General features: G+C 40.5%; 1 protein-coding gene across 10 annotated transcripts in view; it reads right to left on the bottom strand.

Moving 5' to 3' along the window:
- Positions 1–9,520: 9,520 nt before the first annotated feature.
- HMGN3 (high mobility group nucleosomal binding domain 3) overlaps positions 9,521–16,609 on the bottom strand; it is a 32,515-nt gene continuing 25,426 nt past the window's right edge. Inside the window, exons 3-7 of one of the 10 annotated variants that reach the window (XM_080806382.1) lie at positions 14,797–14,826; positions 12,059–12,109; positions 10,551–10,664; positions 10,330–10,429; positions 9,521–10,009 (exon numbers count right to left, since the gene is read on the bottom strand). In XM_080806382.1, coding sequence (XP_080662508.1) covers positions 9,996–10,009; positions 10,330–10,429; positions 10,551–10,664; positions 12,059–12,109; positions 14,797–14,826 — 309 coding nt within the window. In that variant the 3' untranslated portion in view covers positions 9,521–9,995. The remainder of the gene's footprint in view (positions 10,010–10,329; positions 10,430–10,550; positions 10,665–12,058; positions 12,110–14,796; positions 14,827–16,609) is intronic. The other 9 variants (XM_080806386.1, XM_080806385.1, XM_080806388.1 and 6 more) reach the window with 9 other exon arrangements.

The raw sequence follows: 16,609 nt of genomic DNA, 5'->3' as shown, positions 1-16,609 counted from the left end.
ACCTTCCCACAGCCACTCAAAATATTTCCGAACTGTACACATTTAACACTTACTATTGTAGAGTATTTTTCCTCTTTTATGTGCATAGTTTTGCCTTCCTTTTTGGTCAGTAGTACTTTGAAAGTGGAAAGAACAGTTTGGACTTTTAATTCAGTCCACCTAAACATTTCAGTAAACATTCATTAAGTAATTTCTATGTACCAAACACCAGTGAGGTGCTTTGGAGAATAAGGATGAAAAATTTCCTGCCTCCAGATGCTCAAATTCTACTTGAGGAAATAGACCAGGAAACATCATTTTACAGTACCAGACAAATAAAATAAGTACAAAATATAGGTCAGGAAAGGTGCTATGAGAATGCAAAGGAAAAGCAACTCATTGTGACAGAAAAGGTCAGTAAAGTTTCCTTTTGTTGCTATCCACCATGGGGCACATTGTAGACATTCAACAGTTGTTGATTAATGGAGTATTTTATTGAAGGTCAGTTTTAAAGAATCAACATTCAACTTCTTGTTAAAAAAAAAAAAATCCGGAAATGCATATAGCCAAGGCCTGTTTTTTCTCTAAGAGCAAAGCCAAAATTTACATCACTTTTTGAGTTTGTTAGTACTTCTGTAGCAAAGTGGTCAGAACACTGCAGCTGCCTAATAGTCACTAGGTCAGTGCAGCTCCTGGCACTTTGTACATGCTCAGTAAACCAGTTTTTAAGAGTATGATTCATTGCCGACTTCTTTTTAAAAATTTCTTTAGTTTTTTTTAGAGAGGGAGAGACGGGGTATGGGAGAGAATCTTAAGGAGGCTCCATGTTCAGTGCAGAGCCTGACTTGGGGTTCGATCTCATGAACCTGTAATCATGATGTGAGCCGAAATCAAGAGTCGGACACTTAACTGACCGAGCCACCAGGCGGCCCACTCATTACCAATTTCTTAAGTTGAATTCCATCACAAAAAGTAAACGTATATTGTTTAAATCCTCTTGTTCTGGAGCCTACTAGTGAAAGACCTCAAAAACTGTGCAGAAAAAAAAAAAAAAAAAAAGCAATTGTTTTAGAATTCAAAGGAGACTTGGCTCTAAGAGGAAAGCTACATCAGGTGCCCACAAAGGTCAATCCAGTTCTGTGATTCCCAACTCTGACACCATTCTCTTCACATCCTCCATTCTTTCAAAAATCTGTTTCACCTGTTGAGTCCTTTAAAGCCTACCAGTGATTCAAGTGACTAGAGTCTTTTAGTCAAAAAGACATCAGTGGAAGAGCCATGAGAAGTACTCAGGACCAATTACTTCCTGGAAGAGCAACTAAACATTTATTATACCAAGCCCAAATCGTCATTTTTCATAGGCACTTTATAGCAACCAGGTGAATTAATACTTTAAAAATGCTATTCAGTAAGTTAGCTTAGTTTCTTGTGGGTTCATTTGTGGCTAACATCTTTCTCAAAATGGAGTCCATTAGAGGGACCATGAAGAGATTAGAATTCTGTAATGGCTCTTGTAAATACACATTTATTTGTGTTACTAAGTAATTAACATTGGTTTCCTCACTAGAGTCTAAGCTCCTTAAGAGTAGGGACACTGACCTTCTCACCACTGAACCCCTAATGCCTAGCAAAATGCCCATCATTTAGATGTTCAATATATTTTTGATGAATGGATAAATCTGGAAGACAGTACTTGGTGCAGTCCTGAAGTGCTCTTTGCCCTGTAAACATACTTATTAGAGATCAGGATGAAATCACTAATCAAGCTTCCAAAATGGGGGAAAACTGAGGAAAAGTATAGGTTGAACCATAAGAAACCATTGCTTTGGAAGGTCTGTAGGAGAAGAGAAGATAGGCATTTCACATAGCTCAATTTCACGTCATCGTTTTGAAATTTTTCTGCTTCTATTTCTCAATCATATGAATTTATGAGACTAATTTAAATGCATTACGTTTTTTAAAAAGGTCTATGTCCTATGACCATAATCTAAGAGGGATGTGTGAGAGAGACCAGGTGTTTCTGAGGCAATATAATTGCCATTTTCAGATGTTTGAGGGACTGCTGGGGGAAGAATTAGTTCTATGTGTTCTCGGGCCTGGTGAAAGGTAGATCTTGGCTCAACAATAAGAAAGTACTTTCTAAGCCTCAGAGCTGTTTGAGGGATAACTCCTTTATGACCAGATATAAGTCTGAGGAACTCTTTGCTTGTCCTGTTATAAAGGGGAATCCAAGCCACATCAGAGAGCAACTAGATGACCTCAGGGATTCTTTTCATCTACAGAGTTGATGATTTAGCTTCAAGGAACTCAACAAGACCCATTAACCTAGGTCCGGGTGTATTTATCTCTAAGTAAATATTCCCTGTTTAACTGTTAAGTGCTTTGTGATCTAGAAATAAAGGCATTACATATTGTGGTGTATTTTTCTAGGAAAGTGAAGCTGGGTCTAAAAGTATGTGAGTACACAGCTTAAACAGGTATTGTTATAAGAATACCACAACCAACAGAAAAATGTTCTTAAAGTTATAGCAGTAGTGTTTTAAAAGGCTTTAGCTTAAATACCAACTAAATGAAGTAAAGATGGTTTAATTTTTTAAAATTTCATTTTATTTTTTCAGTATTCCAAGATTCACTGTTTATGCACCACACCCAGGGCTCCATGCAATATGTGCCCTCCTTAATACCAACCACCAGGCTCACCCATCCCCCCACCTCCTCCCCTCCAAAACCCTCAGTTTGTTTTTCAGAGTCCACAGTCTCTCATGCTTCATCTCCCCCTTTGGTTTCCCCCAATTCACTTTCCCTTTCCTTCTCCTAATATCCTCCATGTTATTCCTTATGCTCCACAAGTAAGTAACCATATGATAACTGACTTTCTCTGCTTATTTCACTCAGCATAATCTCCTCCAGTCCTGTCCACGTTGATACAAAAGTTGGGTATTCATCCTTTCTGATGGAGGCCTAATATTCCTTTGTATATATGGATCATATCTTCTTTATCCATTCATCTGTTGAAGAGCATCTTGGCACTTTCCACAGTTTGGTGATTGTGGCCATTGCTGCTATGAACACTGGAACACATATGGCCCTTCTTTTCACTACATCTGTATCTTTTTTTTTTTTTAAGATTTTATTTATTTATTTGATAGAGAGAGACACAGCGAGAGAGGGAACACAAGCAGGGGGAGAGAGAGAGGCAGAAACAGGCTTCCACTGACCAGGGAGCCCGATGCGGGGCTCCATCCCAGGACTCTGGGATCATGACCTGAGCCGAAGGCAGACACTCAACTACTGAGCCACCCAGGTGCCCCTACATCTGTATCTTTGAGGTAAATACCCAGTAGTGCAATTGCAGGGTCACAGGGTAGCTCTATTTTTAATTTCTTTTTTTTTAAAAAAGATTTATTTATTTATTTATTTGACAGAGAGAGAGAGATCACAAGTAGGCAGATAGGCAGACAAAGAGAGAGAGAGGGAAGCAGGCTCCCTGCTGAGCAGAGAGCCCGATGCGGGACTCGATCCGAGACTCGATCCGAGGACCCTGAGGTCATGACCTGAGCCGAAGGCAGCGGCTTAACCCACTGAGCCACCCAGTTGCCCCTATTTTTAAATTCTTAAGGAATCTCCACACCGTTTTCCAAAGTGGCTGCACCAACTTGCATTCCCATCAACAGTGTAAGAGGGTTCCCCTTTCTCCACATCCTCTCCAACACTTGCTGTTTACTATCTTGTCAATTTTGGCCATTTTAACTGGTGTAAGGTGGTATCTCAATGTGGTTCTGATTTGAATCTCCCTGATGGCTAATGATGATGAACATTTTTTCATGTGTCTGTTAGCCATTTGTATGTCTTCTTTGGAGAAGTATCTGTTCATGTGGTCTGCCCATTTTTTGGCGTGATTATGTTTTTTGAGAGTTGGGTTTGAGGAGTTCTTTATAGATCTTGGATATCAGCTCTTTGTCCATAGTGTCATTTGCAAATATCTTCTCCCATTCCGTGGATTGCCTCTTTGTTTTGTTGACTGTTTCCTTTGCTGTGCAGAAGCTTTTTATCTTGGTGAAGTCCCAAAAGTTCATTCTCACTTTTGTTTCCTTTGTTTTTTGTTTCCTTAAATGGTTTAATTTTTATTTTAATTCCAAGGAAGACTGGCCAGGATTGTTTTGCATATTTGAGTTACACAATCCAATTAGCTTAAATTGGAGATGGATATAGCAATGGTAACAGCCCTGAACTTGGTTCTTCCCTGTCTCTGGAAGACCACATTCATTGGACCTCTACTAGGTGTCACAAAGGAGAATGAGACAATGATACCTTCCTTCAAGGACCTAACATCTCATCTGCTCCATGTTTTGACCTGGAATATAATACTTCCTGAGCACTTACTTTGTACCATTAACATTTATAACACCCTAGACAGTAGGTACCATTTTTATTTCCATTTATAGATGGGAACTCAGAGATCTACAGAGTATAGAGAGACTGTGTAATCTGTCCATGGACACACAGCCAGTAAATACCAAAGAGGTTTTGAACCCAGGCAGTCTGGTGTCAGAGTTCGTAAGTTTAACCATTCCACTATACTGGCGTCTAAGTGGAACACAATTCTTCCTTTTGCACTGTTCAAATGGGGCTGACTGAAGGCTGACTGCCTAAAATGAACATACATGATATGCACTCATCAAAGCCTACTCAGTTCATGTGTATTCTTCCAATTTCAGTTCAGTTGGCATCTATGGAAAACCTACTATATTTTGGGCACTGCACTAAGTGATTTCATAGTGACTATCTCATTTGAGCCTAACAGCTTTGTCAAACAGATATTAATTCTATTTTGAGAATGAGAAATTGAGAGGCAGAAGTTAAATGACCTATTGGGTTTCGCACAATTAGTAAGAGATAGTGCTGAGATTTAAAACCAGACCTCTTAATTCTAAGTCCTGTGCTTACAACAGCCTTGCAAACATCATTTTTAAAGTGTACACATCTGTGGTTTTTAGTATATTTATAAGATTGTGCAACCATTACCACTATTCCAGAACAGTCATCCCTCCAAAAAAGAAACTCTATACCTAGTAGCAGCCATTCCCCACTCTCCCCTTTATTCAGTGCCTGGTAACCATGTATCTACTTTCTACCACTACGAATTTGCCCATTTTGGACATTTCATATACATGACATCATATAATCAGTGTTTTTGGGTGACTGCCTTCTTTCACTTGGCATGGTGTTTTCAAGGTTCACCCATGTGGTAGCGTATCAGCATTTCAGTCTTTTTCTTCACCGAATAATTTTCCATTGTATGGATATACTTACTATATTTTGTTTATGCCCTCATCAGTTAATGGACATCAGGACTGTTTCCAGTTTGGGGCTGTTACAAATAACACTGCTTTACACATTCACATATGAGCTTTTGTGTGAACGTTTGCTCTCAGATCTTTAGGGCACATACCTAGGAGTGGAATTGCTGGGTCATACAGTAGCTCTCTAACATTTTGAGGAGCTTCCAAACTGTTTTTTGTAGATGTTGCATCATTTTATTTACATTCCCACCAGCAATGAAAAAGGGCTATAATTTCTTCACTTTCTCTCCAACACTTGCTATTTTTCATTTTTTAAAGTCACCCCAATGCACATAAATTGGTGTCTTGTAATGGTTTGGTTCACATTTTCCTAAGTACTAATTGTTGAGCATCCTTTCATTTGCATATTGGCTATTGATGTATGTTTTTGGAAAAACAGCTTTCAAATCCTTTGCCCATCTTAAAATTATTTTAAAAGTGTTTATTTTTGAATCATTAAGAGTTCCTTACATATTCTAGATATGAGATCCTTACCAGATGTAATTTGCAAATATTTTCTCCCATTCTGTTTTTTTTTCTTTCTTGAAATTTTTGTGATGCTTGGTTGCTTGTACTTTTTGGTGTCATACCTAATAAACCATTGCTTCATTCAAAGTCATGAAGTTTATATATAAATATCATTTTAAAACTTGGATTTCAAAGATTTTCTCTTCTCCTATTAAAGGAGAGATAATCACAAAGTTCCCTTTGCAGTCTTAAATAAGCCTGAGCTCTATTTGGGATTGGAAAATTGGGTTCATTTTTACTTGTATTATTTTAATATAGAATTCACAAATTTTCTCCTAAACTAATTTATGTAAAGTACTTACCACAGGGCATTAAATAAATCATAATTATTTATTATCTTAATCATTAAAGTTATTCTGGGAGATTTAAATCAATTTTCAGAATAAAATAATAAACAAAATAGTAATAAAAACTTGGAACTCATGATTAAATGAAAAGCATTCAGAAGACATGTTAGCCCATGTGATAGCTAAAAGTTGAGATGACTTCCTTATGCCTGCTAGGATTGGCAAAAGGGTAGCACTTGTACCTTGAGCCAAGAGTGAAGTCCTCTAAAATTTGGGGACAGGAAAAAAAAAGCCTTTGTTTCATAACTTTGTTTCAAATTCCTTAATTATGTAAATGTACATTCAAGATTTTATGGGGCAATTCACCTATTGTTGGACCAATGGATCTTGCCTTTCAGATTATCTTTTCACATAACCTAAAAATGGTAATTTCAGGGCCACTTGTCTCTGAGCTCACTCTTATTCCACCACAATCCATGGGGCCAATTCTAGGGAGAATATTAGGACTAGCACATAATATCGTAGAAGCAGTGCATTGCTTAACTAGAGGGGATGCCAATAACTCAGTCATTGTAGATTTCATAGGGTTATGACTTTCCATCAGATTAGCAGACAGTGTTTTGGAGAAGGAGACTACTTTCTAACATGTATAAATTTACCCCTGGGGTAAGCTATGTGGCAGTCACGGGTATCCCCCAAATTTCCATCTGTTTGCCAGCAGTGTATCCATCAGAACAATTTTGGGGAACCAAACTGGGGCTCTTATGTTATTTTGGTAGTTGTCTGCCCTATAGTATTCCCTCACTTTGTTAATATGGTAACGATAATACCCATAAACTTTATTTATTTTTTAATAATGCAGGGCTTGAACTCATGACCCTGAGCTCAAGACCTGAGCTGACAGCTTAACTGACTGAGCCACCCAGGTGCCCCAATACCCATAAACTTTAATAGACACATACCAATGACCTAAGAATCCTTGATCTTTGCATATTTGAGTAAAAGTAACAGTGTCAATGGTCATTGTGAATAATGATATGTTTTCATGAATGATTAAAACTCACTGATCCCTGACAGAAAGGCAGAAAAACCTCATAATTCACAGAAGAAGTCCAAATGACCATTAAATATATGAAAAGTTCAGTTTCACTAGTAACAAATCTAAAATTAAAGCAGTGAGGCATTATTTTTCATTTACTAGGCTGACCAAAATGAGAGTGCTGGCAAAGGTAAGAAGAGATGGCATTTATATGCTGTTGATGGAAATGGAAGGGTACAATTTTCTGGCAATAGTCAAAATGTCAAATGTACATTCCCTTTGATCCAGACATTCTACTTCCAGGAAATTATTTAGTTGAGTAGAAATATCTAAGTAGGCAAAAGCTTTGTACACAAGAATGTTTACTGTAGTTATCATTGGCAGCACTGCAGTATTAGAAATAATCTTTATCTCCAATTCACTGGTTCAATAAGTTGAAAATTGAATGTGCATATGACATGTGCATATGTGTGTGTACAAGTATGTTCATATACATACACACATATATACACAGAGAAAGCAGTGTGCGGTGTTACCTCTAGGACACAAGAGTGGGAGAAAGGAGGACTTTGACATCTCTCTTTATGTACTATCATTATGTCTGGTAAAAAAAAAAAAAAAAATCACCCGTAGCACTTTTGTCATTGTCTAAAAAGTAGACCTGTGAAGTTTATGCTGCATTTGTGAACTGAAAGCTAGTCAGCAATATAGTTCAACTGTGTACTGACTGCACACTGAAAATATTTTCATAAAGTATTCACAGGATACCAGCTATTTTCCTTTGGGTAAAAGTTGTGTTCAGCATGTCCAACACAAATTAAGGTACATGTTACAATCACAAGCCAAAAACAACTATGAACAAGATTATTCTGTATATAATATGGCTGGTAAACGCAGCTGACTCACAACAGACTTGGGGACAGTTACACAAGTTCTGAGCCCTCCACTCTATGCTAAGGCTCTGAGGAAAAATGGCCTTGTTTCAAGAGTCCTGAGCAGTGCAGGTGCTACTTTCCATCTTAAGAGTCAAGTCTTCATCTAAGAGGAATCCCTAGAAGTCAGTGATCCTGGGGTGCTCATGTGGTTTCCAAGCTTCTCAGGAATGCGAAGAAATAAAAAAAAAATTACATTTACAAAGTAATTTCTCTGTTCCTGGCTCTCCTAAGTCCCTCCAGAAAGAGGACGCCAGTATGGTTGGAATATTTGTGATCTCCCCAGGTTCCTATGTTGAAATCCTACCCCCCAGAGATGGTGGTATTAGAAAGTGGGAAAGGTGGAGCCCTAATGAATAGGATTACTACTCTTAGGAAAGAGGACCCAGAGAGCTCCCTAGCCCCTTCCACTATGGGAGGACATAGTGAGACGTCTACAACCCAGAAGCCAGTCTTCACCTAACCATACCGAGACCTTGAGCTTAGACTCCCAGTGTCCAGAACAGTGAGAAATAAGTTTCTCTTGTTTATAAGACACCCAAACTGTAGTATTTTATTACAGCAACCTGAACAGACCAAGACAGACTATGTTTAAAATTCAAAAGACCAGGTCTGAATCCCGGTTTTTCTCATTCCTGAAGGCATATGTATCCGAGTCCCTATTTCTTAGCCTAGAAAGAAGCTCTAATATTACCTATGCCACTTCCTTTCTCCAGTTGATGCAAGGCTAAAATGTGGTCATGATGGGTAAAGAGTTTTCAAAGTGGTGAAGTCTTCAATGAAAGGGAAAGTATTTTAGTAAAATGTGACTTAGTGTATTTTGAAAGTGACAGATTTTCTTTTTCTTTTTTTTTTTTTTTATTTTATTTGAGAGAGAGAGAGAGAGAGAGAGAAAGTGCACAAGCAGGGGGAGCCGCACAGGGAGAGGGAGAAGCAGGCTTCCCACTGAGCAGGGAACCAGATGCCAGGCTTGATCCCAGGGCCCTGGGATCATGACCTGAGCCGAAGGTCATGTTTAACAACAGATGTTTAACAACTGAGCCACTGGGCACCCCAAAAGTGACAGATCTTCAAGGATCAGCCCTAGTTTGTGGTTTTTCACCAGCTCTGGTTTAAGAGAATTCGATTCTGTTTATAAAGACCTTTTAAAAAGTAGTGTTTTCTTAAGTTTATTGTATGGTGATCATTGCTGACCACTTCTGGCATCAAGTGTTTTAGACGTAGTCCTTCCACGCCAGCACTCATAGATGGTTTTATTAAAATAATAACATTTGTAAAGGCCCAACAATTAAGAAATCATCCTATTTGACTTCTTAGAGATACCATTATGGCACAAACTGTAACTATTCTTCAAGTCTTCTGCAACAGCAAAATGAAACCCTGCCCAAGTTTAATAAAGACAGTACTAAGAGACAGGTAATCTGCAGGCAAGAAAACCTTTTATTTTAAACCACAAATAGTCAGCAGGTGGCCACAACTATCCATGTTTCATTAAAATCACATAAAACCTAGGTACAAAAGCACCACTGATTATTGCTCTAGAAAAACTGCGTGAAAAATTTAAATACGCACAGTAAAAACACCACAGTTTGCACAGGACTCGATTTTTAAAGCAAACGCATGGAATGCTGAATCAATCTTACACACAGCTTCCAATATCAAACTGATATTTATTTCACTTGAGGATGATGGAAATTTCCAAAAAGCACAACCATGAGAAGATAAAATGTCCATCCTTATATATTTTTGTATGCCAACTAGCAGAATCCTAAAAAATTAGCATTTACAAAATACTCGGTAAAAATAGCTTTTAAAAGTTGCCCCGAGAGGTACATAAAATCAACCCCAATTTTTCACGACAATTCATTCTCCCTTGTTATCTACAGATTCAGTTTTCTGTGCCTGTGAAAAAGAAAGGGGGAAAAAAAGAGAGGCAGTTACTATTAAAGCTACTAGAAGCCCAAGAAAAGTCTACCCAGCCAACACACACGCTTTGAACATCTGTTTTTTAGCAGCTCTATTGCAAAACCTAGTTCAACTCTGGGTGTAAAGCAGACAAGGCAGGAATACAGTACGCAAACACTCTGCCGCATTTATTGCTTTCTGCTTTTCAAACGGCCACAGACGTTTACCTACAAGCTCCCACTGTTCATGATTAAAAGAAAAACACCACACTACTATCTGCTTCTAGTCACTGCAAACATGCAGAATTTCTACTGTACCCTTAACTCTCACTGTTTCAATCTGCCCCTTTACTGACAGTGTGCTGGGTGGGGTACCTCTGGAGGTTGAGACATTAACAGTTGAGCGAGAGATGTGGATCTGCAATAACATTACGGGCAATAAAGAAGAGACATTATGAACGTGCTATCACTGGCTGAAGCACTGAGCAATTTCTGTTAAGACACTGAGTCAATCAGCGGGAGGCAGTCATGGCAAGTACCTCTTCAGCTTTAGTTTCACCATTTTCAGATGGTGCAGTACCTTCCTTTCCAGCTTCTTGCTTTTCCTCCTTCTTCCCTTTAGCACCTTTGTTAATCTTTGTTCCCGGTTCTTTCTAACAGAGGGTCAGAGCACAGGGAAACAAAGCGTGTTAGACGGGGTGTGAGGTCAGGGAAGATCCGTCGGCCTCGCCCAAACACGAGGCGGGGCGCAGCCATAGCCAACATGGTGGCTTGTGGGGGGCAGAGGGGAAGCCAAGTCTGCAGGGCTTCAAGTGAGTCACACTGAGGCCCTGTGAGAATGTTAACGGGCTGCTTGGACGGTCCACTGACTTTCTCTTCTGGGGAAAAGATGAGGCTTCTCCTCATGCTTTTGTTCAGTGGGCTTCCTCTCTTGCTACAGAGAAGGGGTTCTGTTGGTCAAGAGCAGTGGCTGGGGGAACGGAAGGATGAAGCAGAAGCTGGGGAAGGAGCCAGCAAGAGAAACCCTCACGTGAGGACGTGGGGCTCGAGGGACGAGAAGGCTGAGAAAATGCTTGAAAATGAAGCCCCATGTGAAGAAAAGTTCCTCATTTTAAGATGAAGCCACAGAAGTGAGTTCTGCTTCAGAATCATCTACTCAATGCCATGGATACATGTAGTTTCTTTCTTTCTTTCTTTTTTTTTTTTAAGATTTATTTATTTGAGAGAGTGCACACGTGAGAGACAGAGAGAGAGAGAGAGAGCGAGCATGAGCGGGCTGAGGGGCAGAGGGAGAAACAAGCCCAATGTGGGGCTCCATCCCAAGACACCAGGACCATGACCTGAGCGGAAGGCAGAGCTTAACTGACTCAGCCACCCAGGTGCCGCCCCCAAATAGGGGTAGTTTCAAACAATTCACAACAGTGTTCTGAAGGGCAGAGCACAGAAAAGTACTTTGGGATAAGTTTCTTAATAATTCTGGGCTTGTCTCCTCATTTGCAAAACCGGGTGTGTGTACCTACCTCAGTAGGACTGACGTGAAGGCTTCATAAGAAAAGCAATTAGAACAGGGTCTGGCATAGTAGAAGAGCCACATAAATGTTTGCGGATGTTAATTATTTGCTAGCATTAATTATTGTACGATGAGTCATCAGACTAGCCTAAGACCAGTTAGTTAAAGGAAGTCAGGACCCCTCCCCCAGCCCCTGGAGTTGCGGGCACCTGGGTGGCCAGGGTCCAGCCTCATGCCTCCCGAGCCACCATGTGAACTGTGTGCTGCTACCAAACCCCTCTTGGACATGAGGCTTCTTGGAGCAACATGCTCTGACTTCCTTTGCCTTTACTGACCGAATGAGAAACACATTCCTGGTACAGCATAAAACTGTGCTCTATGCCTTTTGAGAAAGACTATTAACAATGGTGACACTTTTCTAGTCGTATGTTGAGCCTGAATTGGTAAATGTGATCTCTCCTTGGATGATTTTTAGATATGGAATTATAATTTACTCATTGTTTAAAAGGCCAGCGTGGGGGAGGGAGCACCTCTTACCTTAGCAGGTGTTTTTCTTGGTTTAGGTTCAGGTTTGGGTGGAGCAGGTTTCTGTAAAGATAAATTAAATCACACAAATACTGAAAAAGACAACCCTCGGGACCAAAAGGAACGCAGCAAGACTGTAAAAGACAACAGTCCATTTTGGCTATGATTCTGTTCACTTAAAAATATTTTGTTCTATTTTCAGCATCAGGTAATAGCATAAAGATCTGTGCATTTCATAACTATTTTCATCCCAGGTTCTCAAGTGAACAGCAGGTGAGATTTAAAAGCCGACTCATTATTCCCCAGTCCAGCGTAGCTCTCCAGGAACAGGTTTAAGCTTCCATCTCTGATGTCTCTGTACTTCCTTTGATCACAGCACAGCGGCAAGAGGAATGACTCAGGCCCTCGGCCAAATGACTCAATGAATTCGGTCATACTGGCCTTCCCAACAGTCTAGAAATCACAGCACAATCGCAGGCAAAGCCCATCCGGTAATGAAGACTGCTGCCTGTGAAGTATTTCAAAATCATTTCCACATCCTTCCACCTCTGATGTTGATTTCAAGTTCTGTAGCCAAGCTTCTTCCTATTTTCATCCTCTCCAATGCCAGCTCAAGGTGAGAGAAGAATCTCTCGCCCGCCCAGACACTGGGCTCACTTACCCCTGGAGCTCTTTATTAAGAACATTATTATAATGATAAAATGTCCACTGTTAGCATCCAAAGTTTAAGATTTTTCTTAAACGTAGCCGAAGAGTCCGTTAAGTGACTATTTTTCTCTTGATTTGGGTGGTTCTCTTCCCCATTGCCATGAGCGGTGCCTGTCCTGTGGCTAAGATCCCCTCCATAGGGGGGTTCAGCTCTCTCTTGCTTTCCAGGGCTCCTAGACCAGGGTGCATGTGGGGACACTGGGGAAGATAACGGGTTTAAGCCTCTGGTTTTCTATAGCTATTTTAGGGCAAATATTTCTCTCATCAAGCTAGAAAAAAATAAGTGTACTTTAGGAGCACTAAGGAGAAAGGTTTTTAAGCAGAAAACACTGCCCAGGGTCTCCCCCTCTGGAGAAAAATTCCTCCCCAATGTCTCTAGGTGGCTCAGGTTCATAACTGAATCTGGCCCTGTTCATCAAGGGCATAAAGGAAAATCGTAGACAGTGCAATTCCAGAAGACTGGCTGTTAGACATGAATTTTCAAATAAAAAAAAAAAACCCAAACACCAGAAAACTGGGTTTGAGAAGGAAGGGGTGTTTTTGTTACTCTAAATCTATAGTCTGTTCCCCAAATACAGCAACTTGCAGAGATCCTACATTTTTGGGATTTAAAAAATTGTGTTATTTCAGGTTTTGATTGTTTTGAATTAACATGTGTTAGTTTTCACAATTTACAGCAAATAATTTTCTTATATATTTTCTGTAAAAGAGACCTCTCCCCAATTCAGCACTCAAGTGCGTTCATGGGACAGGAAAGGAGGAGGTTCTACAGTCTATAGTCCCACTGGCCACTGAGGAGGCTCTGGGTCAGCAGCATGGGCAATGATCTCAGTGGAAGGTGCTTGTACTGCATGTTCATGGTGCTCAGGACAATCCTGGTTTTAAATTTTGGTTTTTATTTGACTTATGAGGTCTTTACTGGGCTACAGGTCCATGGACTACAGCGGCTTGTAGTATAATGTATAACCCTAACAAAAGTTAAAATAGAACTACTGAACCATGGTGAAAGTTAATATTGGACAGAGCACACCATCTTGAGGGGGCTTCCGTAGAATCCAGTTTCACTGTGTACCCACACATGTCCCGGCTCTTAATCTTTCTGGCGGCTCTGACATCACTTCCTTAGGTTGCTATTCACGTGAAACACTGCCTCACCCAACCCAAACTTGGCCATACTTCTGAACTTGTTAGTGTCCTAATAAACATTTCTGCATTGATTTCCTACTCTGTGCCAGGCACAGGTGTTGGCTAAGGATGAAATCCACGCTTCACTAAAGGCCAAAATAGCTAGCATATCCTGGCGGCCAAGAAGCCAATGCCTTTCTCCCTGTATCTTAGTGCGCAACATGGGCTGCAGCTATTTTAACCAAATTCCTCCACCGGAGAGCCAGGCTGACCACCTGTCTCGGCAGAATGAGGACTGGTACGTTGGCAGGACAGCAAAGAGGAACATGAGAGCCAGCAAGGAGCACAGCACAGTGAGAAGGGCTGGAGCACATTCATGGCCAGAGCTTGGTCATACCCAATGATCTTAACCCTTCTCTTTGCCCCAGGCCTCACCCACAGAGGGAGACTCTGAGTGGCAAAGTAGAATCATTACTTTTTCAAAGATTCTCTGGTTCTGAAATGAGGCGCTAGCACATGGATTCCGATAGCTTTTCGCACATTCTGATGGAAGCATAAGCCACGGAGACTCTGAATTCTTGTCCACTTGAGCACATCGTATGTGGAATCAGAAGGTAGGACTTGACTTAACGTGCTTCTTTTGTTGCAGAGATCTAGCAACATCCAACAACTTCCTGGGCTTTATATTCTTGGTAATAGGGCTGGCCGTGTGACTTTTCACTGACCTGTCTGCTCAAGTGAACTGCTTGGCAACACTGGTCACGTTTGCTAGAAATTCTGACTAGGTAATTTCCAAAAAGGAAATAAAAAAACTCAAGGGAAGTAACACCTTAATCTTCCTTCCGCTGCTTTGTCCTGAATGGAGGGGGAATATGGACTCATAAGAAGTAACAACAAGGGGGTTCCAGAGTACTCACCGCTGACAATCTGGCAGACCGTCTGGTGGGCTACAAAGGAAATGAAAAAAATATGTATTCTTATTATACCCAACCAATTTGGTTTTTAAAAATTCATTCCTGATATCTGACTTTGTTGGAAGAGTATAATGGTATGACTCCCATTACTGGGCTGCAGTCGAAAAAGCCCAGAAAGAGCCATAATGGTATGGCTCCTGGTCAGCACAGTAAGACATATTTTGAGCACCCTGGGTACCATAATACTCAAGAGGAAGTTTTTAAAGATGTGTAGACACACTGTTCAAAGAAATGGCCTCTCCTAATTAAGGGTGTTGTGGGTAAGAAGAAGAAAGGAAGATTAATTTAGGTTCCGACCCATAATCTACTTTTGTGATAAAATGAGCAACAGGAGCACTGAGGAGCTATTTAAGAACTAGTTCCAGTTTGACTCTTGTTTCTTACAAACAGAACTAAAACTTATATATTAATACAAAAAAAGATACATACAAGTGTGTAGAGACAGAAATAGGAGTTGTTACTATGCTTGAAAGGAGAATGAGGATAAATCTTAGGCAGTTAACAAGAAAGACTTTCTTCTACCTGTAACGGGTATTTATATTTATTTATTTGCTAAATGTGTATGTTTAATTAAAGAGTTAGACAGAGTAAAAAGACCACTAGTCTTTTTTTAATAAAGATTTTTAAAAATTTTTTCATTTGGGGGAGAGAGAGAGAGTGAGATCATGAGCAGGGGGGAGGGTCAGGGGGAGGAGGAGAAGCAGACTCCCGGCTGAGCAGATGTGAGGCTCCATCCCAGGACCCCGAGATCATGACCTGAGCTGAAGGCACATGCTTAACTGACTGAGCCACCCAGATGCCCCCCAAATTCATTAATCTTTTCTTTTAATTTGGAAGTTTAGAAAATTTAGAAAAACTGGGTTGAGACTGGCATTTTTCAGGAAATCTTTTTCTCTTCAAGGACGGTACAAATTAAGCAAATGAGACTGCAAAGAAAATTTAAAATAGCCAAACTGTTGTAGGCATTTCAGAAAGAAGCACACAGAACCGATATTCTCCTTACCATCAGCAAAAGATGGCTCCCCACGGGATTTCACATGCTGAAAGTACAACTGCCTTTCTTTAAAAGTGTTCCAGAAATAAATACTCCATACTTTTTGTCTGTTGTACTCACTGTTCTGTCTCTGGCAGAACGCAGTGTATGTACCACCGAACGTATAGTAGATTCTCAAAAGGCTGTGCTGAAAAAATGAACTTGATCTTTTCCCTAATTCTTGCTGCCTTACGCAGACTTTGCCTCATTACAATAGCTTACGTGCTTCAAATAATTGTTTTAAGGGGGTCAGCAGAAATGGTCAGTAAGAACCCAGGCCACAATGGCAAGGAATTATGGAATTCTTGAAGCTGTGCTTAGGTCAGTGCAGGTCAGCTGGTCAGGTCAAACTGGAAGAAATATTTCTTGCCATCTTCACGTCTAAGAACTTTCTTCCTGAAAATAGCCAGAGGAGGCTAAACTCAACTTTCTTTAAACTACAGAAGGAAATGAAGGGCCAGAGCCTCCATGAATAATTTTAACCCTGGGGTCTCAAGGGAAAAATCAGAGTTGGACTTAAGAGCAGAAGGTGCAGAGACTAGGAGACGGCGCCGGTGAAGGCAGCCATGATATACTCCCTGCATGGGGTAAGGGGATGTACAGCTCGACGCTTAGCATGGGAGGAGCACCTGTGTCACATGCTAAGGAGGAAAACAGCAAGATATCTGCTGGGTTACCAGGGGTGCATTCATGACAATGCACCCATGAGTCACAGGGAACCAG

Source organism: Martes martes, assembly GCF_963455335.1.
Source record: "Martes martes genome assembly, chromosome: 6".
In the NCBI taxonomy this organism is placed as follows: Eukaryota; Metazoa; Chordata; class Mammalia; order Carnivora; family Mustelidae; genus Martes; species Martes martes.
This window is presented reverse-complemented; position numbering and strand designations above follow the sequence as displayed.